The sequence below is a fragment of the Papio anubis genome, chromosome 12, assembly GCF_008728515.1.
Source record: "Papio anubis isolate 15944 chromosome 12, Panubis1.0, whole genome shotgun sequence".
NCBI lineage: Eukaryota > Metazoa > Chordata > Mammalia > Primates > Cercopithecidae > Papio > Papio anubis.
In genome coordinates, this window is record NC_044987.1 from 117195986 (window position 1) to 117209448 (window position 13463).

At 45.8% G+C, this 13463-nt stretch overlaps 1 protein-coding gene across 6 annotated transcripts in view; it reads right to left on the reverse strand.

Annotated features, from left to right (window-relative positions):
- Positions 1–13463, reverse strand: part of CHKA (choline kinase alpha) — a 73093-nt gene that overhangs the window by 23551 nt on the left and 36079 nt on the right. For 4 of the 6 annotated variants that reach the window (XM_021925472.2, XM_031653767.1, XM_017948192.3 and 1 more), the window contains exon 3: positions 9251–9304. The exons of the other annotated variants lie outside the window; for them this stretch is intronic. In XM_021925472.2, the coding sequence (XP_021781164.2) occupies positions 9251–9304 (54 nt within the window). The remainder of the gene's footprint in view (positions 1–9250; positions 9305–13463) is intronic. 6 annotated transcript variants of the gene reach the window in all.

Consider the following 13463-nt stretch of genomic DNA (forward strand, 5'->3'; position numbering starts at 1 on the left):
TCGCCCAGGCTGGAGTGCAGTGGCCGGATCTCAGCTCACTGCAAGCTCCACCTCCCGGATTTATGCCATTCTCCTGCCTCAGCCTCCCGAGTAGCTGGGACTACAGGCGCCCGCCACCTCGCCTGGCTAATTTTTTGTATTTTTTTTAGTAGAGACGGGGTTTCACCGTGTAGCCAGGATGGTCTCGATCTCCTGACCTCGTGATCCGCCCGTCTCGGCCTCCCAAAGTGCTGGAATTACAGGCTTGAGCCACCGCGCCCGGCCGGTTTTATTTCTTAAAACCTTAGAGAACGACAACAAAGATCTAGTATCCTTGTTTAGTTGTCAAAAGGTTTCCAAGCACTTTTCAGTCCTATGGTAGAGTTGTCCAGAGGTGCAGTCCCCATCTTACTCCAAGCCCAACATCACAGAAACTTTCTGGGGCATTTAAGCAAGGTCTGCAAAGCCTCCTCTAAGTCTCTGCTTAGACATTGTGTTCCCCTGCTCCCCAGGGGGCAGCACGGTCCTGGTGCTCTGGAGACTGTGGTCCCCACCCCCACCCTCATGCTGTGTAAAACACGAAAGTAACCAGGGGCTGGGCATAGCAGGACAAGGGGGTGCTGGACTCAGAAGTTCAGCATTTTGCACATCACGTCCACTGGGAAGGATTCTTGGAGGTGACTTTATTTACGTGTGGCATTGTCAACACATGTCACCAGCACTAGCCAGAATCCTCTCCAGAGCTGAGTCAACCCAGAAAGGACATAGAGAAGAGGGAAAGAAATGTAAGAACTTTCCAATTCTCTTTAGCACGGTCCTAAACATTGTAAACAAAAACACCCTTATTCTTATGTAATACTGCAGTTCAATATTTATTCACAGTGGGAGAAAGGGGGAGATGGTGCATGGAGAGAAGGATTTAGAGAGGAAGAAAATGAAGCTGGGCACCATGGCTCACGCCTGTAATCCCAGCACTTCGGGAGGCCGAGGCGGACAGATCACCTGAGGTCAGAAGTTTGAGATCAGCCTGGCCAACATGGTGAAACCCTATCTCTACCAAAAAAAGTACAAAAATTAGCTGGGCATGGTGGCGGGCGCCTATAATCCCAGCTACTCAAGAGGCTGAGGCAGGAGAATTGCTTGAACCTGGGAGGCAGAGGTTGCAGTGAGCCGAGATCACACCACTGTACTCCAGCCTGGGCGACAGAGCAAGACTGTCTCAAAAAAAAAAAAAAAAAAAAAAAAAAAGAAAAAAAACACCAAGGAAAAAAAAAAAAAAAAAAAAAAAAAAAACAGGTTAAGGATGGCAGAGAATCCTAGAATAAGTGCACCAACTACTGATGGTCTTCTTGTCATCACTAAGTCTCCAGGCACCTCCTGATTGCTCCTGAAAGTGAGCATGGTAAAAAGTGGGGTTGGACAGACATGGCTGGGTTCTCTCCTGCACCATGCACTGGTTTAGCCACAGCTAGTGACAGTGGAGGGAGAACTGGTCCTATTTTTTCACATATCTCAACTTGGAACAATTTACTTGGGCTTCAGAAATACTCATTAATACACTGGCCCAAAACACACTTATATGTCTACTCTGTCCTGGCACTGTGCTAAGCGCCAGGTAACCAACGAAGAACAAGACACATAAGGCCCCTGCCCACAACGGGGCTTACATGAGGGAGGGAGGGAGGGATAGAGAGAGGGAGAGAGAGAAATGGACAGTAAGCAAGTACACACATCTATGGACGGGGCTCACTGTCATGAGGGAAACAAGGGTAACTGGTGTGGTGGAGTGGGTATTTCTAAGGAGGCCACATTGAACTGACCTGAGATCTGAGGTGTGAGAAGCCACAGCAGCCCCACAGGAGCACAGGGCCATGAGGGAGGAACAAGTGTGACGCCTTCAAGGAACTGAGAGGCCTGTCTCACTGGAACAGGGCAATTGAGGAAAAGGAAGAGAACAGCATGAACTGCTGGGTGGACTGGGGCTCACAGAAAAGACTGGGCCAAAGATACCAATTCACAAGTCCTCAACACGTTGATGATGTTTACAGCTCACAAACTGGGGTTTGATCCCCTGGGGACAGAAGAGGAACCAGCACAGGCCTTAAAATGCCCTTTCTTACTGTGACTGTCGAAATAGTAAGAAAGCTTTCTGGCCGGATGCGGTGGCTCACGCCTGTAATCCCAGCACTTTGGGAGGCCAAGGCAGGTGGATCACGAGGTCAGGAGATGGAGACCATCCTGGCTAACACAATGAAACCCCATCTCTACTAAAAATACAAAAAATGAGCCGGGCGTGGTGGCGGGCACCTGTAGTCCCAGCTACTTGGGAGGCTGAGCAGGAGAATGGTGTGAACCAAGGAGGCGGAGCTTGCAGTGAGCGAAATCGCACCACTGCCCTCCAGCCTGGGCAACAGAGCGAGACTCAATCTCAAAAAAAAAAAGAAAAGAAAGCTTTCTACAGGGCACCCTTGCATACACTCCCAAAACAAACATTATCCACAGCAATACTCCCTCTCACAACTGGGCAATGCTTATTAATATTGTCTACTCTATTTCATTTGAAAAAGCAATCAACATGCTAACATTTCATGCCCCACTAGAGGTTCACAAGCCACAACTTGAAAAACTGGTTTAAGTTCAGGCAGCAAGAAGAGGGCCCAGGCCGGAAGATGAGGTGAGGCAGGCACCACTGCCAGGAAGGAGAGTGGCATTCCCTAATAATGCTGCTAAGTGGCCATTAGATTTGGCAATATGGAACCTGTTGGTGACAAAAACAAGAACAGTTTCAGAGTGATGGGGGGATAGGTGTCAGATTGGAGCATGTGAAGAATGAGCAGAAGCAGGAGAGAGAAGTGGTTGAGAATGGAACAAGAGGTTTAAACCGACTTTATCTATGAAGTTTCCTTTATTTAAAACCCAGGAAGAAGAGTATTGATGTTATGAACCTCTTGAGAAGACATAACAGCATTTCTGTGGTATTTCAGCCAAAAACTCAACCTCAATTGGGAGAAAACACTAGACAAGGTGAAATTGAGGAGACATTTCCAAAATAACGGATCACTACTCTTCACAAGTATAAACATTATAAATAACAAAAGAATTGTTACAGGCTGAAAAAGACTAAAGAGAAATAGCCAATGTGGCCGGGCGCGGTGGCTCAAGCCTGTAATCCCAGCACTTTGGGAGGCCGAGACGGGCGGATCACAAGGTCAGGAGATCGAGACCATCCTGGTTAACACGGTGAAACCCCGTCTCTACTAAAAAAATACAAAAAACTAGCCGGGCGAGGTGGCAGGCGCCTGTAGTCCCAGCTACTCGGGAGGCTGAGCCAGGAGAATGGTGTAAACCCGGGAGGCGGAGCTTGCAGTGAGCTGAGATCTGGCCACTGCACTCCAGCCTGGGCGACAGAGCTAGACTCCGTCTCACAAAAAAAAAAAAAAAAAAAAAAGAAATAGCCAATGCAATGTTGAGATCTAACTCAATCTTGAGACAGAACAAAAGAAAATATGCACAGAAAACTTCTGAAATTCAATTCAGTTCATAGTTTAGTTGTTATTATAGTTATTATTATTACTATTTTTGGCAACGGAGTTTCACTCTGTCGCCAGTTGCCCAGGCTGGAGTGCAGTGGCGAGATCTCAGCTCACTGCAGCCTCCGCCTCCCAGGTTCATGCTATTCTCCTGCCTCAGCCTCCCAAGTAGCTGGGACTATAGGCATTCGCTACCAAGCCCAGCTTATTTTTGTATTTTTAGTAAAAACAGGGTTTCACCCTGTTGGCCAAGCTGGTCTCAAACTCCTGACCTCAAGTGATCAGCCCACCTTGGCCTCCCAAAGTGCTGGGATTATAGGCGTTTAGTTATTATTATTGCATCAAAGTTAATGTCCTGGTTTTGACCATTGCACTGTGGTTATGTGAGATGTTCACATTAGGGAAGCTGAGTGAGCGGTGCATGGGAAATCTCTGTACTATTTTTTTTTTCTTTTTTGAGTCAGAGTCTCGCACTGTCACCCAGGCTGGAGTGCAGTGGCACGATCTCGGCTCACTGCAAGCTCTGCCTCCTGGGTTCACGCCATTCTCCTGCCTCAGCCTCCCAAGTAGTTGGGACTACAGGCGCCCACCACCACGCCCAGCTACTTTTTTTTGTATTTTTAGTAGAGACGGGGTTTCACCGTGTTAGCCAGGATGGTCTCGATCTTCTGACCTTGTGATGAACCTGCCTCGGCCTCCCAAACTGCTGGGATTATGGCGTGAGCCACTATGCCCGGCCTCTCTCTACTATTCTTGAAATTTTTTTCTGTAAGTCTAAAATTGATATGAAATAAGAAGTTAAAAATAAGTTCATATAAAAAAGACTGAAATCAAGCAATATGACAAAATAAGTGACTAATTCTGCACAGTGAGAATAAAGGTGCTTACTATACTTACCCATGCTTTCAAACTTGTCTTCCGAAAAAGGAGACGGGGAAGTGAGAAAGCAGAGACAGGAGATACCGCCTCCATAAATCTTGTGGGAAAGGAAGCAGGGACAGGGTGGGGCCAAGAAAAGCACGAGGCAAGTGACCACTTTATTATTTCTCATGATTCTGTGGGGTGACTGGGGCTCACCTGGATGGCAGAGCGGTTGAGAAGAAACAGCCAATGAAAAAGGGGAGAGGAAGGCACAAGGGGTGAAGGGACAGGTCAAGAAGTCAGGCCCAAAAGCAGACAAGTGGAGAGTTCAACACATGCAGCCCAGGGAAGGACAGCCCTTCACAGTCAGTGGAAGACACGAGTACAAATGCAGAGGGCTTACAGGCAAAGACAGGAGAGAAGCAGCAGCTGGGGAGTGAGGTGATACTGCCTGCTCAGGGCAGGAACAGGGAGGTTTGAAGAGAAAAAGGAAGGCCTGAAACAGACCTCTCAGCTCTGGAAGGCAAACCTGGAGAAACTCAGAGGCTGCCCAGCAGTGGTGAGCGCCCACCCGAGGCTTGGCCCCACAACTGTAAGATGAAGCTGGTCCTGCCAATGATGGATTTTTCCTCTAACAATGTTCAGCTGCTTGGGTGCAGCACAGAGAAGGCAAGTGGGTGGCCGGGTTTGGCAGGGGTGGGGTTTTGTGAGATGAGTCCAGCAGAAGGCCAGTGGAGAGAGTGAGTGAGAATGTGTGGAAGGCAAGGCTCATGATGGCAGAGTGTAGCTCTTCAGCCAGGCAAGGTGAACGTGGGATGGAGGACTGAAGGAAAGCCAGGAGTCAGCCGTGTCTGGACCAGAGGTCTCAGTGGTGGTCACAGAGCCATGGCTACGGGGGTGCCAAAGTGTACCGGGAGGTCAGCAGACGGGTTGTTGAAACTGGCATGTCATCATTGGCAGGACCAGCTTCATCTTACAGTTATGGGGCCAAGCCTTGGGTGAGTGCTCACCACTGCTGGGCAGCCTGCTGAGTTTCTCCAGGTTTGCCTTCCAGAGCCAAGAGGTCTGTTTCAGGCCTTCCTTTTTCTCTTCATGTCAGAGAGGGCACAATTTCTGGCAATTAGGTCTGGGGCACATCCATGAGTGGATGATGGAAGAGGAATGAGAGGAAAAGGTTGTTTGTGGATGAGGAGGTCAAGATACAGAGCCCAGAGAATGACAGCAGGAACCAAAACAAACTCAGAGGCTGAGCCATGGACTGAAATCTTCACCAAGGGATGAGAGCCGTCAGGAGGAGTCAAGGGCTAGAGCCACAGGTGTGAGCCTCACAAAACTGGGTTTTCAACACAGGAGACATGGCAAGCAGGAATGAGGAAGGAGCAAGAAGGCACCAACCCCACTAGTGGCCCTGAGGTACTTGGGAAGTGACTGAGGAAACCGCCTCCTCTGGAGAAGGCTGTAGGGCAGGGAGTCTCCTGAGACAGTGAGGTTTGGAGAAGACCATTTAGTGGAGGAAATGTTCAGAAGAGCAGGGTCTGCAGACCAAAACCGGCAACTCAAAAGGGCTCAAGTAAGAAGATAAAACCAACTCCTCCACTCTGACAACCACCTGCCTACCCTTTGACCCAAATCTCTGCCGTTTCTCGGGAGGTCCTGAGGAGGGAGAAGTGGTGCTGCTATAACTGAAGGGTCACCTGAGGTGAAGGCATCTGAACCTGATGAGAGGAATGGACAACAGTGTGTACCAGTAGGCAAGGGTAGAACGTCTGAGACGTCCACTGGCAGCAGCCGCCACCAGCCTTCAGCAATTCTTCACTGCGTCCTGCTCTGTACCCGCTGCTGTAGTTGCAGTGGGACAGCAGGAAGCAGCAAAAGCCTGTTTTGAGTTCCGCGTCTTGTGTGAGCAAAAATCATATAATACTGAAAATTTACAGCCATAGAAAGTGCAAAGGGCCCAGGGGCAGTGGCTCATGCCTGTAATACCAACACTTTGGGAGGCCGAGGTGGGCAGATCACTGGAGGTGACGGGTTTGAGACCAGCCTGGCCAACATGGCGAAACCCCGTCTCTACTAAAAGTACAAAAATTAGCTGGGTGTGGTGGCACATGCCTGTAGTCCCCAGCTACTCAGAAGGCCGAGGCACAAGAATCATGCCTCACCACCTTGGAGGTGGAGGTTACAGTGAGCCAAGATGGCACCACTACACTCCAGCCTGGGCAACAGAGCGAAACTCTGTCTCAAAAAAAGAAAAGAAAGAAAGAAAGTGAGTGCAAAGGGCTGGGCGCGGTGGCTCAAACCTGTAATCTCAGCACTTTGGGAGGCCAAAGGAGGCAGGCAGATTTCTTGAGCTCAGGAGGTCAAGACCAGCCTGGGCAATATGGCAAAACCCCATCTCTAGGAGAAATACAAAAAATTAGCCAAGCGTGGGGGCATGCACCTGTAGTCCCAGCTACTCGGCAAGCTAGGCAGGAGGATCGTTTGAGCCTAGGAGAAGGCTTCACTGAGCTGCAGTTGCGCCACTGCACTCTAGCCTGAATGACAAAGTGAAACCCTATCTCAAGAAAGAAAAAAAAAAAAAAAAATGCAAAGAAGTCCCTGGTGTTGTGAGAGCATGAAATGAAAGCCCCAACCTTGTCTGGAAAGCGAGGAGGGGCCCTGTGCAAGAAGCCCCAGCCGATCCTCATTATGAGAAGAGCTAGGGGGTGGGAAACAGGTGAAAGCCTGGAGCCAGCCAACAGAAAAGGCATCTGCAAAGGCTCAGGGCAGGGAAAAAACCACAGGGTTTAGGACAACCTGGCTGGAGGGAATGAAGGGCGGGGGAAGCAGGTTGTGAGCTGAGGCTGGAAAGGTCAGCAGGGGTCAGACTATTGAGGACATGGGAGGCAAAGGCCCCCTTAACCTGGCCAGAGGTGTAGAGCGAACGTGGAAGGATCTTAAGCAAGGGGTGGACACGAGCGGGTCGGCAATTCAAAAAGATGACTATGGCAACGACAAAGGGAATAGTTTGTGGGATACAAGAGAAGAAGGCAGATGTAAGGTGCAATTCAAAGGCAATATCAACATCATGGTTAGGATGCCAGGGTAAGTGACAGCAGGATCGCGGAGGTAACGCCCTGCTTTCTGGCCTGGGAACTAACTGGCTGAGCAACCAAGAAAAAGAGATCACCAGAAAGGACTAGATTTTGATTGTGCTGTGGGGGGATGTGAAGAGCCCAAGCATGCAGCGTAGGACATGGCGAGTTTGAGGGGCGTGTGAGATATCCGAGGAGAGACTGCTAGCCAATGGCATTAGTTCCAAGTCGAGGTCAGGGCTGGAGGAAAAATGCAGTGGCCCTTTGGCCTATAGATCAGGTGACTGAGGGAGAGAGGACAACATAGAAGAGGGCCTATGGTCAAACCATGGGGCGCCCCAGCATGTAGACAGCCAGATCTGTACTGTGTCTCTGTGTCATGGCTACCCTCAGGAAAGGAAACATTTCAAAAGGGCAGGGGGTCATGTCAAATGCTACTGAGAAGTCAAAATAAAATGAGAACTGAAAAGTACTTTGGATTTAGCATCACGGAGGTCCTTGTGATCCAACATTTTCAGCTACCAGGATGTCCAAAGGTCTCTGTACAAAGGGCCTGGAATGGTTGACAACAGAATGTCAATCACTTCCCACCCAAGGACTTCCCAGTCACTGTCACTCCAGAGAGCACAAGTTCTAGATCTTCTAGCAGGGCCCCCAGAGCAGGACACATGCAAAACAAGCTGCTGAAACATGTGGAAAAAATATCATCACTTTCATTCCTTTCTTAGCTCAATTGTTTTAATGTCTATTTCTTGATTTTTTTTTTTTTTTTTTTTGCATTGGGGGGACAGTGTCTTGCTCTGTCACCCAGGCTGGAGTGCAGTGGCACAATATGGGTTTACTGCAACCTCCGCCTCCCAGGTTCAAGCAATTCTCCTGCCTCAGCCTTCCAAGTAGCTGGAATTACAGGTGCCCACCATCATGCCCAGCTAATTTTTCTGTTTTTAGTAGAGACGGGGTTTCACCTTGTTGGCCAGGCTGGTCTTGAACTCCTGACCTCATGATCCACCTGCCTCAGCCTCCCAAAATGCTGGGATTACAGGCGTGAGCCACCACACTCAGCCTATTTCTTGGCTATTTTTATATTGATTATAAAAATTTTACAATTGGTAAAAGTGATGTAGCGATGTGTGCGTGTATCTACATCTTAGATCCACGTATGTTGGGCATGTGTGCACATGCCCCCTTCTCTGTGAGCCTGCACATAACGGCAGAGATGCTCAAAAGGTGCTTACGCTGGGGCATGCAGACCAACACCCCAGACCCCTGCTTCTGAGGCTCCATCCATCAGTGCTCTCGGCCTCAAGCCATCTGCACATGTGAGTTTCAGAGAGTGGGGTCACATTCTCTAAGTCTAGGAAGAAGCTTTTCCAACTTGGGTATCATGCATAGGAAAAAACACTGTTGCTTGCCCAGGGAAAAAGGGTGGTCACCAAAACCACTGGGCCGTGGGTACGACCAAGAGGGGGTGAGAAAGGCATCACAGCAGCGGCAGCCAAGGCCTCCACATTGGGTACCACACACGAATGCTCCCCTGCTGCCATCTGCCAGCATCCCATTGCTGTTTCGATTGCCATAAAGACACCAAACTTCCACAGTCTACACTCTCAGGAAGAAAGAGGAATACCCACTGCTCACTCAGTCTCTGCAAGGTGGCTTCCAATAAATATACCGAGAGCCCCTCCTGGCAGAAAGATAGATCAGGATTTTCCAAGGGTAGATAAGAGACACTGCCAAGCCCTGGAGTAGCAAAGGGTGGCTAACACCAGTTCACATCTCAAACAGATGCAGAAAGACTCAATTACTTACTTGAAATTCATTTTCTTTCTGAGCTTGTTCGGATCCCTCTTTATTACAGGATCTCTATGAATGAGAAAAAGGAAACACTTCCAGTGAGATGGGGAACACTGAACAAACACTAACTTTGCAACCACCAGAACAGTCAGGGTTTACAAAACATCACAGGTCTTTAAGGAAGATTTCTCAGCCCACCGATGTGACGGGCAGCATCTAATGCACCAGCAGCCTCCAGCACTAGTACCAACGCCTTAGAAAGTGCTTCATTGCTTTATGAGAAAAGGGATGTGCCGGTGAGACCCGATAGCTGCACGTCTCACAGCCGCCCCATGTACCTTTCACAATTTCATTGTTAGAGGAAAGTCAATAGAGTGCACTCTTCCAATCAGGCCTTCTAAAGACAAGCGGTCAGGCTGAGTCTCTCACCAATTTAGCTACGTGGTTCTCTCAAGTCAACCTGCAAGAACAGGGAGTGTAAACATGCCTGTGGACAGCTGTGGTCAGCACAGAACTCGGACAGAGAAGAAAGCGCTGTGCAGGCAGGAAACCTGGCACAAAATCTGTGCAGACATGCCCTGCCGACTCGCCACTTTCCCGGAGTAACCCCTCTAGTTCAGTCGGTCACCAGCTCAAGCTGAACTGTTCCTCCACCATAAAGAGGACTGTGTGAATTTAATAAAGTCTCTAAAATTATTTCACATATTAATATATTAAGAAATACTTTTACATCACTTTCCTCAATGAAATTGCAAATTTATGGTAACCTGGATTCTAGCAATAACAACACACTAGATCATTAACTACCATAAACAACCCTTGGGCTACATTCTTCATGGCACAGATCATACATTTTAAGAGCAACCCCCCACCCCAAATGCTTTAAAATCCTTCATACTATCTTTAATAAGGGAATGGGGAAAAGTAAAGTCAGAAACTTGTGTCATGACAAACTTTTATACTCAAACACTGCCTCTAAAAATGTTACTTGTTACAATTAAACTAAGTCTGCTTAAGCCAGACCCAAAAGGAATCCCATAAAGGAAACCTCTTTAAAAAAATTTAATGTAACAGATTCTTGAACATCCCATGAAAAACATACCTTTCCATTCCACAGCTTTATCAAAAATACCTGTACCAAGGGTGGAAAGTGTGGACAGGAAAAAAAATGCCACGTTAAGCAACACCAGCTACTCTAGCACCAATCAAAAACCTAGTGATTTAAAGCAACCACTCATCCATCACACACTGAAATAACATTCCAGACATTTTAATGCATGTTTTGTATAAACAGTACATGTTCTATCTTACTCAATACAAAAGTAAACAAAAGAAGTACCCATGTTCATAAATCTATTTGCAAAAGACTCTTAATATTTGCACTGATACATATTCAATACTATATTTAGCATACAGTTAAGTATACTTGGTACAAAGTACAGAAAGTACAAATGGGGATTTATGATATTTTCATTTGTGTAATCTGCAGTTCTCTAATGAAAAGATGTTACACGTTAAATCCCGTTACAATGAAAGTTATAAAAATCAAAATACTACAAAAATGCTTTCAGATCTTTGCAGATGATTTGATGTGCGATGTGGTAAGCACTGGAAAGCTTCACTTCACCCTAATTCCAAATACTCTCGTGACTGCACTGTTACCTTAGACTCTGCTTTGGTGGTCGCCCCTTCCAAGCAGTCTGTAAATTCCTAATGAATAGGGACTGCATCTTTTCTTGATGTTAGTCTTCTCCCAGAGCACCAAGCAAATCTTGATGCCCACTACACTTTTTAGGCTGCATGAATAAATGAACGCTCCAGAGCAGTACAGCACGAGGCAAGTGAGCCCAAGGAGCTGCCTGGTGCCATGCAGCCAACCAGCAACAGCAAATTCCCATCCAGGATCTTGGTAACAAGGAAGCTAGCCGTGGGGTTAATTAGAAATGCTCCTTCAGAAGTCCTTGTGCTTTTTTCCCCAAAGAAACTTAAGAATAAAAAAGTTCTATGATATATTACATATTAATACTTTGCAGTATAAGCTTTAAGACAAATAAGAAAGTTTGATACTCTTCTGAAATTGTTGTAACGGGATTTGACCTGTACACAATTCTAAATGACTATGGTTATTCCTACGCTGTTGTTACTCTAACTGTATCTTCTTAGGGAGATACAGTTAATGGGTTATTTAGCCATCAGAAGTCCCTTTCCCTTATCTAATGGTGCTCTCAAAAGCAAGTTACTTCATCCAAAGTTAAAAATTGGCTGAGTCCCCAAGGCCTTGCCTTTCTTTAAACATATTGGCACTATAAGTGGTAGTAAATTCCATGATAATCTCCCCTGCCCACTCCCCCTCAGTCCACCTCCATATGAATTCATTACTTATACCAAAAGAGCACCATTATGAAGGCAAGATGGACTTCTGCAATATCCAGCCCTCTGTTCTGTTTCCTCAGTACAGAATGTTCAGTCTCCCTAAGTCCTGTAAATAAGAAGTGTAAGACCAGGAAATCTCAAACCAAGTGGATATTCATGGAAAGGTAAGAGAAGAACTTTTTCGTCCAGGAAGACAGGAAGTTAAATACATTTTGGGGCCGGGCGCGGTGGCCCACGCCTGTAACCCTAGCACTTTGGGAGGCTGAGGCAGGTGGATCATCTCAGGTCAGGAGCTTGAGATCAGCCTGACCAACATGGTGAAACTCCAACTCTACTAAAAATACAAAAAAATTAGCCGGGCATAGTGGCACGTGCCTGTAATCCCAGTTACTCAGGAGGCTGAGGCAGGAGAATCACTTGAACCCCGGAGGAAGACGTTGCAGTGAGCTGAGATCATGCCACTGCACTCCAGCCTAGGTGACAAGAGCAAAACTCTGACTCAAAAAAAAAAAAAAAATATATATATATATGTATATATATATATAAGTATATATATATAAGCATCTGTGGGATTTTACTTCAGTGACATAAATTCATTTGAAGCAGATATTAAAATACATTGTATATTTAGTATGACATCAAACTTTTCTCTAACAAGTTAATAAAAATTATCTTCTATAAGTTATAAAACAAAACTAAGCTTTTTACATTTATTAGAAATTTGAACACTGGTTATTTAATATTAAGTAATTATTAAATTTTTTAAATGTGAACATTACTGTGGTCATTTTAAAAAAATCATCTTGTATAGATACAGACTGAAACATTTACAGAATAATATAACACCTGGAATTTGCTTCAAAATAACCCTGGGGGAGTAAATGAGGGAAAAGATGGAAGAAGATTGGCTGGTGAGGGGAAGATGAAGAATGGACACTAGGGTTCATTATACTCTTCTACTTTAGGGTATATCTGAAATTCCCCATAATAAAAACTTTTTAAAAATAAACATTGAAATTTTAAGACCTAAGAAATCAGAATGTCTCAATTATGCCTAAGACACCCAACTCCATAAATATACTGAAAACCACTGAATTCTACACTTAAAAGGCACATAATAATAAAAAATATATTGCCACTGGCTTCCTCCCACCTTTCTTTCCTTCCTATTTTGGGCTTAGTTTTCAAGAGAATCTTAAGTTAGAGTCATATATTCATTAGCCTGTGATGTAGGAAATAAAAGAGGCTACAGTGACGGCATTAATAAAGGAGGCGTAATTACTATTTTAAAGTTAGCTTTTAAGAGGTGAAACTTTAAAAAAAATTTGGAGACTGGGTCTCGCTCTGTCTCTCAGGCTGGAGTGCAGTGGCAGGAATAGGGCTCACTGCAGTCTCAACTTCCCCAGGTCGAGCAATCCTCCTGTCTTAGCCTCCTAAGTAGCAGGACCACAGGCATGTGTCACTATACCTGGCCTTTTTTTTTTTTTTCTTGTAGAGGTGGGATCTCACTGTGTTACCCAGGCTGCTCTTGAACTCCTGAGTTCAAGTGATCCTCCTGCCACAGTCTCCCAAAGGGCTGAGATTACAGGCATGAGCTGCCATGACCAGCCTGAAAAAGATTTTTTGATTGGCCAAGAACTTTTAAATTTAAAAACGAAATTCCTGAAAGTCTAAATTATATTAGCTAGGGAGTAAAATGAAAAAATAGAGGACTTACGCTTTTACTTTAAATACTTCTATACTTTAAAAAGTGCTTAAAAGCTTGTATTATTTTTATAATAAATACATTTGGTACAAGGTTTCAAATGTTTACTTTTCTAACAAAATTGCATTTTAAGGCTTTGGGTTTTGTTTT